General features: G+C 33.2%; 1 protein-coding gene and 1 long non-coding RNA gene across 3 annotated transcripts in view; one reads left to right on the plus strand and one right to left on the minus strand.

Annotated features, from left to right (window-relative positions):
* Positions 1 to 5,609: 5,609 nt before the first annotated feature.
* Positions 5,610 to 16,019, plus strand: part of LOC127850138 (uncharacterized) — a 106,874-nt gene continuing 96,464 nt past the window's right edge. Inside the window, exon 1 of one of the 2 annotated variants that reach the window (XM_052382943.1) lies at positions 5,610 to 5,831. In XM_052382943.1, coding sequence (XP_052238903.1) covers positions 5,830 to 5,831 — 2 coding nt within the window. In that variant the 5' untranslated portion in view covers positions 5,610 to 5,829. Of the gene's footprint in view, positions 5,832 to 10,607; positions 10,683 to 16,019 lie in introns of those variants that run through there. The other variant, XM_052382945.1, reaches the window with a different exon arrangement.
* LOC127850156 (uncharacterized) lies at positions 14,621 to 15,824 on the minus strand. Its single transcript, XR_008035085.1, has 3 exons — positions 15,598 to 15,824; positions 15,310 to 15,398; positions 14,621 to 14,703 (listed from the first exon to the last, which is right to left on the minus strand). It is a non-coding gene; the product is annotated as an uncharacterized LOC127850156 (long non-coding RNA).

The raw sequence follows: 16,019 nt of genomic DNA on the forward strand, positions 1-16,019 counted from the left end.
AATTAAATAACGTTGAATTAAAGAGTTTCCCTCAAGAAATAAATGTATTCTTTTTGGTGTATTTTATAGACCGCCAAGAGCGGATAGATCATATATGCATTCCATAGAAGACACCATTGCGCTAGCCAGAGAAATACGAATAAATGATATTATTATAACAGGTGATTTTATAAAAGGTGATTTTAACAGTAATGCTCTCGCTGAATCGACTGCACGAACAATTAATGAATTATGTCAACAGCATGACCTAACGCAACTTAAAAACGAACCAACACATTATACTGAGCATTCATCTTCCATAATTGACCTTATCTTTGTAAGCAATCGGAATACCGTACTTCTTTCTGGAACAGGCGAACCCTTTTTAGATCAAACTGTTCGGTACCACTGCCCTGTTTTTGTGACATTAAAATTTACAAAACCAAGATAAAAAACGTTTTATCGTCATATCTGGCGTTACGACATTGGGGATTATTCTAAACTTCGACAATTAATGTCAGATACCAATTGGCATCTAGTAAATGCGAAGATGTTGATATCTACGCGGAAAACATAACTGAAACAATATTGAACATTGCACGTACATATATTCCTAACAAAAATGTGTGTATCCGTTCTCGAGATCTTCCATGGATAAACAATAACATAAAGAAAAATCCGTAAACGTAAACGTCTATACCGAAAAGCACAATTTAACAGTATAAATAATTGGTAAAATTTCCGTCATGTCAGGAATGAGGTTGCGCTACTTTTACGTAATGCGAAAATTGAATATTTTACAATTATTGCACAAAAACTCAAGTCATCCGATCTCTGCGCTAAAGACTGGTGGACAACACTTCGAAAACGTATTCCCAGTAACACAAATAGCTCAATTCCGCCCCTTTATGATGTTCAAACCAATATGTCTGTTGTGGAGGATACACGTAAAGCTGATATGCTCAATAAGTACTTTGCAAGTCAGTGTGCAGTTGATGAAAGCAACCATGATCTTCCACATATGCAACATGCAAACTCTAACAGCCTTCAGTCTATATATACAACAGGGGAGGAGATTATTGACTCAATCAAATGTCTAAATGTAGGAAAAGCGACCGGTCCCAATGAAAAGATAACCGAATCCTCAAAGAGGCAATTTTTCAATTAAGCTACCACTTATGTGATTTGTTTAACTCTTGTTTAAGAACTTGCAAAATGCCTTCGTCTTGGAAAAGTGCCAATGTGTGCCCAATTTTTTAAAAAGGCAATCCATCCCTAGTGTCTAATTATCGTCCAATATCACCGTTAAATACTACTGAGAAGGTCTTTGAGAGGATATTACATAAACACATATTTAATTTTATTCGTGCGAACGAATTTTTTGCTCCCACTCAATCCGGTTTCTTGCCTGGTGACTCCACTGTCAATCAGCTTACATATATCTATGATGCAGAGCCCTAGACAATGGCCTTAAGGTCAGAGTTGTATTCTTTGAATCAGTGAAGCTTTTGATAAAGTATGGCACAAAGGTCTATTTTGCAAATTACAACATGCAGGCATTCGAGGAAATCTTTTATCGTTTTTGTCAAATTATCTTACCGATCGTAAACAGACAGTAATATTACCAGGATCGCATTCAACCTCTATTGGAATTCTCGCCTAAGTCGCTCAAGGCTCTATTCTAGGACCACTTATGTTTTAGTGTATATAAATGACATCGTTTCAGATATTAATGCACACATAAATTAGTTCGCTGATGACACCAGTCTTTTCATGGTCGTAAATTCACCTAACGTTACTGCAGCCGTATTGCAGTCTGACATTAATACAATTTCCAGCTGGGCTGAAAAATGGTTGGTATGCTTTAATCCATAAAAATCCGAATCAATTCTGATTTCTCGCAAAATGAATAAACCAACTCTTCCACCATTGCCTATGCAAAACGTTGATATTCCTGTTGTTGATGTCCATAAACATTTGGGTGTTTTCCTGTCCAATGACAGTACATGGCATGCACATATATCATTTGTAAAGGAAAGGGCATGAGTACGAGTTCATATAATGCGTTGATTAAAAATAATGCTTGATAGAAAAGCTCTCGAGAAAATATATGTATCGTTTATAAAACCGATCCTTGAGTACTCAGACGCTGTATTTGATAATTGTACGCAATATGAAAAAGATGAACTAGAAAAAATCCAAAATCGAAGCCGCGCGAATAACATCCGATTGTACACGTCTAGTCTCATTAGAAGAAGTTTAAAATGAATTAGGATGGGAAACTCTCAGTCAACGAAGACACTAACATAAACTAATATTAATGTACAAAATGAACTCGAACAATGTTCCAAACTACTTACAGCCTCTTTTGCCCGCAACAGTTGGGTCGAGTAACAATTACTCATTAAGAAATTCGTCACATCTACAAATTCGTTTCTTCCGTCCACTGTATCTGTATGGAATAATCTCCCCGATGACGCCAAAAACGCTGAATCGATCAATTCTTTCAAAAGGCTCATTTGCACAGATCAACCGATTGCAAATCCGCTATTTTCATACGGCGAAAGACGATCTCAAATGTTACAACGCGCCTAAGAACAGTGTAGTACTTTAAATGAACATAGTTTCAGACGCAATATTATAACATTCCCGTAATGTCAATTATTGATGCGGTCACGACGTCACATTATTTCCTCGAATGCACTCAGTATGCACATATTCGCGATGAACTTCTTAACTCAATATCCGTATATTCTGTTCCCTGTATTGAGACTATTCTATATGGAGACAACACTCGTGACTTCTTAACAAATACTAAAATAGCTGATGCAGTTCACAAATATATTTTGAAAAGCAATCGATTGGATTCTTAATATGCTACAGAACGACTCTCAACCTTCGTTCCCTCTTTTGCCATAATCATGTATTTCAAACTTTCTTCATCCCATTTTCAACGCGACATTGACGGTATAACACCTTATGGAATATACTAGCCTGTATTTAACCTTGTGGGATATACCTTTCGCGTGCACGGACTACTTTTTACTTTACCACTGAATATTTTTTCATAAGAAATAAAGTCGAGAAAACTTTAGCTTCAAAATTATACGACCTTCAACCTTTCAATCTAGTCATATGACATAATTTGTCGCCATCCGTATAATGAATCGGCTGATTGATGGCGTCATAAAATGACATACTTATTGCGTCGTTTTCCTAAAAAGATTTTTGACGATTTATTATACACACGACTTATTTCACATGTAGATCTACATGTACTGTATATCGACATATTTGAATTGTCAATTTATCACATTTTCCTTATTTCGTGTTATTTCGTGTAATGTGCATTGTTTATAATCCATGCATATACGTTTGACATTTAAGAATGTGCAACAAGCCATACAAATATCGCACATTTCATAAATAATCTGCAATATTTGCTTTCCGATTTAATTCATGTTAGGCATAGAGCTGTGTAAAATATAAGATGGTAAAAATAGCACCACACTGGAATTCGGAACGTCCCATTTTTATATACGGGTATTATCCACTCGTTATATGTTGTGTAATGGAATTTTTCCATTCTTTGTGTATTTATATATTAAATTATTTTCTTGTACAATAAGAGTATTTACCATAGACAAATAAAATAGTGTGCAAGTTTTAACATAATTATGTTTTTATGCAGATATCTGCAAATGCAACCGAGTTTACCAACGGCTATTATTTGATAAATTGCTTCGGTTCATTTTAAGAGCAGTAATGTACATAGAGTACATGACGTAGCGTGTGACAAAGAAGACAGTTTATTGAGTTCGTAAACTTATTTGAATATAGTGATAGGATGGCATAAGGGTCTTTATTTAGCTAGGCTACAATAATTATTAAAGATTCTAGATGCAAAATCGTCAATTATTGAGTTAAATGGATTATTAGATGGATTTTAAAGGATAATTAAAGGTAAGAAACTAGTTCGAACGTGTTTTTGTTTTTGTTTGTACTTTTGTCGTTCCCTGTTCTCGGGGAAATGATTTTAACATGGGCGCCATTGATGCATCGGATCACACACGGCATGCCCATAACATTATATAAAAAACACGTTCTGCGCGTCCTTAAATTCGCCTTTTGAAGTCGGAAAACGTACTCCTCTGTCAATTAAAGTGTCAGTCGCTGCAATTGTCAGTTTACTCTTCGAAATTGTCAAGGTCGTCGATGGTGTACATGTATGTTGACATCGACATCATTTTGTAAGGAGCAATCGCCGCCATATTGGATTTTGATCATGTTCTTTCGAAAATAAAACGAATTATAGTAAAGTTAAGTGTTCTTTTCAATGTGGTAATGTGTTACAATTCGCATACTGCGTAAAATTGAATCGAGGCATATGGTGATATTTTTACTTGTTTTACAGTTTGTGTGTGAATTTTTTAAAGACTATTTTGCGTTCCAGAACAAATACATTTATATCACTACGCATGGTTACATTCGTTAGATTTTAAGCGCTTTTAACACTGAATTAAATTATTGTTAAAGTTATTAGATCTATTTATGTTAAATGTCACGTTGAAAAAAAATTGAATAAAAAGAATACTAGGTTAGCGTTGAATACATAGAAGTTTATTTTTCTCGGCTCGAACACCGAAAGCGCTCGCCAAGGCTCGCGCTCACGGCGTTCTAAGCCTCGCAACATAAACTTCTCTGTATTCAATGCTAACCTAGCATTCTCTATATATTCTGTCAGTCCCTTTCCTTCACCCTTCAAATGTAAACTTATAACATTTTTGTTTTCCTTTTATTTTCATTTAAAAAAATGAAACTCTATACTCAGAGTTTCTTTTTCTTTTTTTGCATGCATTTATTATTGTGAAATCATAAAAAACCAATTATGTTCGTCTAACAACATGTAATTGTATTTGTATAAGGAGAAGAACTATATAAGACATTGTCTTTCGTTCCCATCCTATTTAAACATGTTAACTGTATATATGTTTTATGTAATTCGAATAATAACAATATTTATTGTTTGAAATAAATATGTTTAAACTAAAAAGTATGAGCTAAACTTCTCACCAAATTATCAGCAGCTGCGTCCACTATATTCATATCACTTTTTCTACTACAGTATTACAAGTGAAACTCCAGTTGCTCCAGCAGTATTGCATGACTATTATGCACACGTTCATGGTCCTTTACTGATGGTAAGTAACCAATTGCCTAAACAGTACGGAACAATACGGAACAACATACATACATAGTAGAATAAAGCTGGGGTTACCACCTTGAAACGGTCAATGCTAAGCACGGGGATTTAATTTGGTTTTAGAGCGCTCAACATCGCACTTTGTCCAGCAATATTCATGATACATTTAAGTGTAAATAAAATTTAACCTCATAGCATTGCAACTCAAATAAAACAGTTATCAATGGGAATTAAAACGCATTCAATTTGTTTCCATTTAATTTCTCAATGGTATGGAGGAAACCAGAGCAACAGAAAACGGCGAACCGCCTAACCACAACACGCCAACCCGGCCATATGATAAAATGCCGAACTGTGATTATGGAAATAATGGAAATAATAATGGGAGCAGTGGTCTAATGGTAGGACGCTGGCTTAGGAATCGAGAGGTCCCGGCTTAGAATCCCGCCCTGACCACTGGAATTTCCTTAAGCAAGAAATTTATCCCACATCTGCTCCTCTCCACCCAGGTGTATAAATGGGTACCTGTGAGGGGAAAAAAGCCAATGTGCCGTGGCTGCATACTGCGCCAAGATGTTAACGGACGACTTATGACCCAGTGTCTGTCAGCGATCAGGGAAAAATCACACCGTGCAAACGACTAACGCATGTAAGTATTTACCTATTATTTATATTTTACGTATTGAATTGAGCAGATTTGCATTTGTTCTTTTAGAGACTAAGTAAGAATGACTTTGTGAACGTAATCCTTACCTTCCTAGCTGCTTACTTTTAAAGAAATCCGTTAGAATGTGGTCAAAAATCAAACAAAATTCACCACTCTCTCTCTCTCTCTCTCTCTCTCTCTCTCTCTCTCTCTCTCTCTCTCTCTCTCTCTCTCTCTCTCTCTCTCTCTCTCTCTCTCTCTCTCTCTCTCTCTCTCTCTCTCTCTCTCTCTCTCTCTCTCTCTCTCTCTCTCTCTCTCTCTCTCTCTCTCTCTCTCTCTCTCGCTCTCTCTCTCTCTCTCTCTCTCTCTCTCTCTCTCTCTCTCTCTCTCTCTCTCTCTCTCTCTCTCTCTCTCTCTCTCTCTCTCTCTCTCTCTCAGGATTCTAGACTCAAAGATAAATATACAACATTAGACCAAAGATAATATGAACAACATTTTATTGAAATATTTAATCATTTCTCTTCGGTTATTCCAAATTACAGCATCCCACATGAACACACAACATTTTTATCAACGTTTAAATTCGAGTGGGGTTTGAAAAACGGCTCAAGACATCGGCCGCGGCTACTTATTAGATGGTCATGACATCGGCTGCGAGTGCGAAAATACAATTATGCTCAGACATCGGCCGAGGCAATGAAAATTGGCATAATTAGATGTGGACGTTACTCATTGACTATATTCGATGGAACTATCAGATATTTTGAGCACAAAACAGTTTTAAGATTTTCATTCGTATTTTGAAATAAAATGGGATGGGTGAGTGGATTTTGTTTTAAATAATTCATACTTTGACATTATTGAATCAAGTAATTCACACGCAATATGTCACACGAAAATGAAACAATAGCCTTCCTGGGTAGTTGTGATTTTGTAAGTTCGGAATTTTAAATGGGGACCATCGATATCTGGCCTATGGCAGCGTTAAGGACCAGTTGGTTCAATTTTAAGGTCCTTGTTGCTAAAAATATATCTACCATACTGTGTGAAAAATGGGTTTAATGCTTGTGTGTAAAGTGTTGTTCCAGATTAGCCTGTGCAGTCCTCACAGGCTAATCAGTGATGACACTTTCCGCCTAAACCAGATTTTTGCTAAGAAGAGACTTTCTTTAAATGAACAATATTGTAAAAGCGAAAAGTTTTGTCCCCAATTAGCCTGTTTGGACTGCACAGGCTTATCTGGGACGACACTTTACCAATATGCATAAAACCCCTTTTTCACAGAGCACAGCCCATAAACAAAGCTTGCATTTAGTAATTTTAATTAGGATGGAGTTATTGTACAGGAGAACATGAACTTGTTCAAAGTCTGTTACAGGAAGCCTTTCATTTAAATATGAAAACTAATTAAAGTAACACTCAATTTTAAAAATAAACGAAATCGAAATACAACAAATTACTTATGACTTAATATCACAACACGATTCTATATCAATTAGCCATGAAATAAAGTCTATTATAAAACAAAACATCCAAAATAAAATCGTTATGAAACAAGTTAACCTGTCCAGAACAAAATAGTATATCAGTTATTAATTTTGTTACCAATGTAGGCAAAACATCATTCCGTAATATCAGTTACGGTCGACATTATCAAAAACAGTATTCCTAACTTTGTGGACCAGTTAATGTGTGCGATAATGTTTACTGATAAGCCCGGGGCGCACAATGCTCGAGAGCGCGCATCTTCAGTGCGCGAATTTAGTGAAATATCGGTTTTAATTCACTGATATTTCTCTATAAACCATCGGAAAACATACAATGAAAATTAATCTTGTATAACTTTAATGTGTTTATTTCTTATCCAATTGCTTTTTTTCGATAACAATGAAATACAAATAAACAGAAACAAATATAGTTTATATCTTTTAAAATTAAAAAAGCCTGGCATAACATGATTGAGATGCACACAGTTTAAAAACAGCATTTACACGTGTTTATTAATAAAGTACCAGTATGCGTTCATTATTGTACTTTCGGTTTTGTAAAGGGCACATGTACATTCAATAGTATGGTGGCATACTGCAAAAAGTCAAATGTTCATGAAACTTGTCTGGTTATTATAAGCAAACGTGAGCAGCCATGCGATTAAATAGTTGTCTTCCAAGAACCCTGAATGGGTATTGCGCAAGACTTGTGTGTCGATAATACTAAAACTCGATCACCGTAAAATATACTAAAATGTGTATATTGTGGTAATATTTGTTTTAATGTACACTCTGAACTATCAAAAGATGATGTGTAACGTTGATTTTTTTGTATTATACGTTCAGTTTAAATTATGATATCATCATAACAAATAAAAGCAATCTTATGTCGCACCTTAATACGAACGCATTATCTACGAGACACTATTTCGCATTTAGCGGCTTGTAGTTTATTCTTAATACATTCTATACATATGGTGACGTTAGTAAGACCGGTGTGTACACAATGATTCTTAATATACTAGTAATTGTTTACCCTTGGTTCCTAGTTTAGCAAAAGCTGTTTCAACACCATGAACATGCATGGTATGCATGGTATGAACATGCATGGCATGGATTCAAACTGTGCAATGTATTGTCACTTTTGTGAAAAGTGTCGGCTGAATATTGTAGGTTTTACTAAAGTAGATATAGACATTTCAATAATATTGCGGTAACCTTTATCTTTTGATCTGTTTCTATTTTGAAAACATGCATTAAAATACATTTAAGAAGTTTCGATTTTTAAAACATGTTTTATACCTCAAAAGGAAAGATTTTATCGGTTTTATCGAGTGTATGGAACACTTAACAATCGATTTTGCATCATTTATGTTATATAATGCATTGCTTTGGTGATACTTGTTTTAATTCAATGTAAATCGCTGTGCCAACGCTTAAAACCTGTCTAAAATGTATAAGATTTAATTTGTATCAATTATTATTGTTAGTTTTTTACATGTGTAGAAATCGATTAGTTATAATGGAAAAGTGCATGTTCATGATTCTATATAAAATCCAAAAAAAGGCCAGTGACCCCCTATGTTGTTATCTTACTTTAACTGAATATTTTTTAATTATCTATGTACAAATTTTCGCCAGTATATATTTTTTGAGAAAAATTCCCAAAACACTTTAACCATTTTATATTAGTATTTCGATTTACCGGTTCATATACTCGTGACTTCAAAATGTAAACCCCTTTTTAGTAACCCGTTGCATCCCTATTACATTCATTTCTTAAATAATATATTACTGCTTGTGATCGAAAATTAGTGATGGAGGACGCATGCCTATTTTGTCACAAGGCCGTCCGCTCCTTGGAGCATGGCATCACGTGTGACGTCTGTGATAGATGGCAACATCACACATGCAATACAGGTGTCTATGCAAACTGACTACCTAAGATTTTCTACATATAAATTATTTTCCTATGTAAGCATGAACATTCATTAATTCTTTTGTGAGATATTTTTTATAATTTATTTATAATCTTAAATCTACCATTTATAATCTTATATCTACCTTTTTATGACCTGTTGATCCGAATACACATCACACATGTATTTAACAACCTGATAACGGTCATAAAACCTGGCATAGGTGCGGGTGTGCTAGACAATGGCTTCATTCGATAATGAATGAGTTGTTCGGAGTAAGAAAAGAAAACAACATCTGTTTAATGCATTAACGATGTGTTTCACAACAGAAACAAGTGTATGTTGTCAATTAGAATAAAAATTGTTACTTTGATTGCTTATGAAAATAAATTGATAATTGTCTATGAAACAATACCAGTTTCGTTCATTAGTGCGAATTCATAAATAAATTATGTTATGTACAACTTCCCTTATTTTGAAACATAATTTATGACAAAGTTTGCAAACACGTTGTAGGCATTTCCGCGACAGAACATTGCTACTTTGATTGCTTATGAAAATAAATTGATAATTGTCTATGAAACAATAACAGTTTCGTTCATTAGTGTCAATTCATAAATCAAATATATTATGCATAGTTTCCCTTATTTTGTAACGTAATTTATGACGAAATTTGCAAACAAGATGTAGGCAAGATACAAGATACAAACTTTTATTTAAAGTCGGTTTACAGAAGTAACTGCTTAACATTAGCTGTGTATAGCTATTTACAGACACATTCAAATTGTAATATGGTTAAGTGCAGGGCATATATACATAAAAATATGGCATGATGATTATAATGATGATGTAATTGAACTTATTAATACAATGAACAATTTATGTGAAATAAATACGATACTGTATTGAATTGTTGAGACGTGCATATTCCTTATTGTTGTCACTTTAAAGTTATCCAAGTATATGTTACAGAAATAAATTTATAGTAAGATCTAGTATTATTTTCAAAGCCGTCTCAGACTTTTGTATCTAGTCTATAATAACGCCTCATTCCGACGACGACATAATTGAAGCAAAAGACAAAAGAGAATGTTTTTTAAAATGGAATAATCTTCAATAAAGATAATATAATAACAATATTCCATAGTTTTAAAGAGTATCGACCAACAAATTTTCAACGATTTATTCAAATTAAAAATGGGGCCGAAAACCCCTGGTACTTGGGCAGAATGAGCCTGAAATTTGGGCCGAATGAGCCTGAAAAAACGGGGCCGAATAAGCCTAAAAAAACGGGGACGAAAGAGCTTGTGGCCGAAAGAGCCGACAACCGTTTTGAAATGTGACCGTATTGTTCCACAAAAATTCCTGCTTCCGGTGTAAGCAAAACATAGAAGATAAAAGTTGCAAGATCTTGTTCTTTTTATTTTCACATAACATTAAAAATACGGGTAACGCCAACAGTTTTCCTTCTTAAAAACTATATTTAGTCATTGTGTGTTCTACAAATGTATCAAATCTAAGAATAATAAACAGGGGAAAACAGACATTCCCAAAAGTATTTATGGTCCACAGGTAGCAATATCCCAGTGTGACCCAAATTCGACGATGTAACGGTTACATGAAGCAATATTTAGCAAATAATGAAAGAAATAATGAAATGTTTAATAGCACAAAATAATAATTTTAAACTCGGCTGTATTACTTTAAAATGATTCCAAGACAATAATCATCCATTTAATCAATACAAATAGAACATCGTCGAATTTAGGTGTCGTCGAATTTGGGTTGCGGTAGGATAACCACTGATTTTGAAAATTGACATAAACCACGGAGTGTATATTGATAGGAGATGAATCGAGTATTTGACCCTTACTGTAGTAAATTCAATCTTTTGCAAAAACTATTTATCCGAGTTTATACATTATCTTGTTGCTTATTAATTTCTCTTTCAAAAAAATATAACTTTTAGTATATTCCCGTTGTTATTAATGGATTTATAGCGAGTTAAACACAAGAAATACACATTTTATGTTTAACCACCGCGCGTTTTAACGTGTTGTGGCTATCGATCTTTTACAATTAGCGTACAGCAAAGTGCCTAGGTTATACATTTTGATGTACCCACTCACGTCTTTTGTTAAATTATAGTTTCATTTCTCGGCCAATTTTGACAAATTATATATCATTAGAAAGCTTACGTAACGTTGTAAACAGATATATAAATATATATTAAGTTTTTCTCTGATTTCAAGAGCGCGGCGAGTTATAACTTTAACTTTTGCAAATATCATACCGTTTTGGAGTTTTAGAATCTAGATTTACGGTTGACATGTTCGTACTTAATACCAATTTGTAGCGTTTATATTTGAAGTTGAGTTTTAAAAATAACATCTTGCTTAGGAGAATAGAATTCTGTATACGATAGAACAAAAAGTTGTTTAAAAACGAAAGTAATTAAGGAATGAAGGCGGACAAAAGTAGCGCGCGTTCCTTAAGCACTGAACTGATGCTATGGTCTTGGCGATTATGGTTTTGTTTAGAAACCAGCCATTGAATTTCCTTTGCCATATTATTATATTTTTATGGAATATATTGTAGTATTTTGTTCACGAAACATATCAATAAAGCTTATTATAAATGAATCTTAATAAATTAACAATTTCAGCTCTTGTTTATAACACAGAAAGGGTGTTAAATTTATGATGAAACAGCGTATATAGCGGACCCTCTCGATATTATTCGGCTTTGCATGCATACTTGAAATAAAATGGTAGTCAAAAACATTCATCGTTTGCTGTTTATTATCAACGAGGTAATTATGTATAATTATTTGAAATGTTATTTACCTTAAATTATCAATTTATTAAAGATTCTTGAAAATCGGTGTTACGCGGATCATTTCATATTTTGACATCAGGGCATTATGTCCAACTATTCAAAATCAGATTTTTTTCACCGAGATGATGACGGCTTAGATTTAGACAGGCAGACAGATAGTTAATTCAGACTTATACAACAGTACATCGTCTTCAACTCAAATATATAAATTATTTTTAGACGAATTGTTAGGTGATTACACATATAGCAGTGATGATTCTGAGAATGTTGCCATGTTTCTTATCCGTGTAATCTAGAGTCCGTGGTTTGAGCATTTTTATCGCGGTGTTCAATAAAAGATATCTCAATAATCTTGTTTATTGATAGATCTGTGGTTTTATTGCCCCTGTGTTCAGCACAAACCAATTATCTCGTTATGATCAGATACTTGCCGACCAATACTAAATAACACGATGGTGTCATACGCCACAGCAGGGACCTATACTTGTATATTGGTCCCTAACCACAGGTGGCAATGTCTGGTCAGTTTACACTTTTTGTGATACCTCCATGTCTTCTCGTGGTATTAGTAGTCATTTCTTGGAGTAATGTAACGCCAAATACTAAATTTTGCGTTTATAAGATATGTAGCGTATTGAAAACATTTATAGTCATCTGCCCATACAGATTGCCATAAACTAAATACTGTATAGATGTCAGCCAGCTTAATCATAATAATTATAAGTGCTTAATACCTATACATGTACATTTAAAAAAAAAAATCTAATACATAACATTTAACGTATTTAGTGGGTACCGGTAAAAAACTCCGTCATTTCGTTGTCCTATAAAGAGTGTATGGTAGTGTACGGAACAACATGATTAAAAACAGCATTCTCATTTGACCACAACGGGGTTAAATAATCTTTCCGAAAAATACATATAATACAGAGTTTTAATTTAGAATTCTATATATTTATAACTCTGATAACTTATAAAGATATAATTTCAATATACATGCATAGACAGTTGACCTAGATTTTCAAGAATCTTTAAATAATTTTAATTAATTGATAATTTATGGTTAATAACCTTTCATATAATTTTACATAATTACCTTTTTGATAATAAACAACAAACGATGAATGTTTTGACACCCATTATATTTGAAGTATGCAAAGCCGAAAAATATCAAGAGGGTCCGCTATATACGCTGTTTCATCATAAAAGTAACACCCTTTCTTTGTTATAATCAAGAGCTGAAATCGTTAATTTATTAAGATTCATTAATACTTAGCTTTATTGATATGTCTCTAGAACAAAATATTTCAATATATTTCATAAAAAATGTAATAATCATGGCAAAGGAAATTCAATGAACGGTATCTAAACAAAAGCATAATCGCCAAGACCTTAGCATCAGTTCGGTTCGTTATGACCGCTCGCTACTTTCTTCCCCCTTAATTCATTACTTGCTTTCATTTTTAAACCATTTTTTTTCTGTATCATATGCAGAATTCTATTCTCCTAAGCAAGATGTTATTTTTAAAACTGAACTCCAAATATAAACGCTACAAATCGGTATAAGGTACGAACATGTCAACCGTAAATCTAGATTCTAAAACTCCAAAACGGTATGATATTTGCAAAAGTTAAAGTTATAACTCGCCGGGCTGCCGAAATCAGAAGGAACTTAATATATATTTATATATCTGAAAACTACGTTACGTAAGCTTTCTAATTAATATATAATTTGTCAAAATCGGCCTAGAAATGAAACTATAATTTAACAAAATACGTGAGTGGGTAAATCAATAGTATAACCTCGGCGCTTCGATAAAAGATCGATAGTTACGACACGGTCACATGACTTAGACACAATAAGATATTTGGCGTAACGGTCCCGTTTCTTATCCGTGTAATCTAGAGTCCGTGCATAAACCCAGTAAAATAATACATTTTCTGATAGATATTAGTAAACCATTTCCAAATATGTATGGTTTGTCTATCTTACAGTGTCTAAAGTAATGTTAGTGAATGCGGAAACATTGAAAAATCCCTTGTGTAAAAATTGTCATTTTTCTTCTCTTTTTTCAAAAAAAGTCTGTCCTGGGTGTAAAATTTGTTTCAATTATTGAACACATTTTTTATCCAAACTTTTAATAATTCATTACAGATACATTTCAGCTATGTTAAATGTCCTTGCAGTTGGATTGTCCGGCAGGATTCTGGTCAGAAACACATTACCCCCCCACCAACGCAGGACCCAAAATTCCTGAAATGGACAATAAAAAGTTGATTTTTCTAAATTGCAAATTTGCATGTGATTCAATATCACGGTTGAAATAATGTACAACAAAACAAGAATAAATGTTTAAAAAAAACAAAAACTTATTTGGAAAGTATTTAAAAAAAACATTATCCAAAACATGTACAACTGCCCCATGCGCCCACCCAATACAAATGTGATACAACCTGGTATTTAAGAACATTGTCAAAGTAATATTATTTCTCTTAAACAAAATTTTATTTGTTAACTAGCAGTCAAATTGAACAGGAAAAACACTTACGGTTGAATATGCTGCCTGTAATCTGAATTCTTATCCAGAATTCTGATATGTCGGTTGATTAGGAATGGCAGCACCAGGAATTCTGAAAGAACGACAATGCATTGCTATATTAAATATTATATACTTTTGTAAGATGAAACAGAAACACTATTTGTTAGAATAGTTTAACACACACCTATTCAAAAAAAAGATAAACATATAAAAATATAATTAAAAAATTAGAATAATAATTACTTTAAGAAGTTTTGAACTCATAATATGCAAATGTATGTAACAGCTCAATATCTTTAAACAACTTCTTGGATTAAGTAAATAATTGTCGATACATTAATTATGAGCTTGTTTTCTTCATGAAAGGAACTCCAAAGATGCTGAAGTATAATAGTGCACTGCATGCAAATATTAATTAAGTGATACTGACAAACTGAAAGAACAGAACATTTAACCGAAAATGTTTTCTACAAGCTTTTACTGATTCAATGTTTCTTTTTTTCAAAGTTTGCTAAAAATCATGCTGAGATCAAAATTAGCCAATTGTATGGGCATTTAATATTTCATTCATTAAAGTAATCTTTTTAGTGTAGCGCCATATGATAAAATAACTGGAATTCCTTTGCCAAATGAAGTAACTTCCAATTTAATTTTAAAAGTAATATTAAAATTAATAATAAGATGCAGTCACACATACTGTTTGTAAAAAAGGCTGTTGAACAACTGGTCTTTCACTGGAATATTCCTGTCAACCAAAAGGTGAAGGTGGTTGTGTCTCGTCAGAATCTGATATCTATGCAAATAAACAGACATACACATATTTTTGTCATCATACTTACAAATTACATTTCCCACAATATTATTTCTTACAGTAGGGGCATGTGTATATTCTGTATTATTAAATAATTAAGTTTGAATTCAGGATATAATTGTTAACCATCAAATTCAATGTCTTCAACATGCAACTGCTTAAAATGTTACTTACCACAATGTAACTGTGCTCATGTATTTGTGAACTCCCATCATAATCACTGTCAAATAGATCTTTGTCAGTCATGTTCTCTATAAAATAAAATATAAATAAAATAAAATTTCAATACCGGTATGCACAAAACCTGCGACACATAATAACCGAGTCTTAGCATTGCATTCTCAATTTTGCAAAGGTTAATTCTAGAACCTAACCTTTATATATAATAATATCCATTTATTTTTTGTATATTAATCATGTAAATGAAAGAAGAACTGAAATTAATTATAGCAGTTTTAGCATGTTAACAAAACTAATAACTAGATGGTGTGTGAATGATAATGCTCTCTAAATGTATAATCAACTTAAAACTAATAACGTAACTTAGCTTTGAAGTTTATGATTATGATCAATCACAGAAGTTACATTTTACATTT

Source organism: Dreissena polymorpha, chromosome 11 (genome assembly GCF_020536995.1).
Source record: "Dreissena polymorpha isolate Duluth1 chromosome 11, UMN_Dpol_1.0, whole genome shotgun sequence".
Classification (NCBI taxonomy): domain Eukaryota; kingdom Metazoa; phylum Mollusca; class Bivalvia; order Myida; family Dreissenidae; genus Dreissena; species Dreissena polymorpha.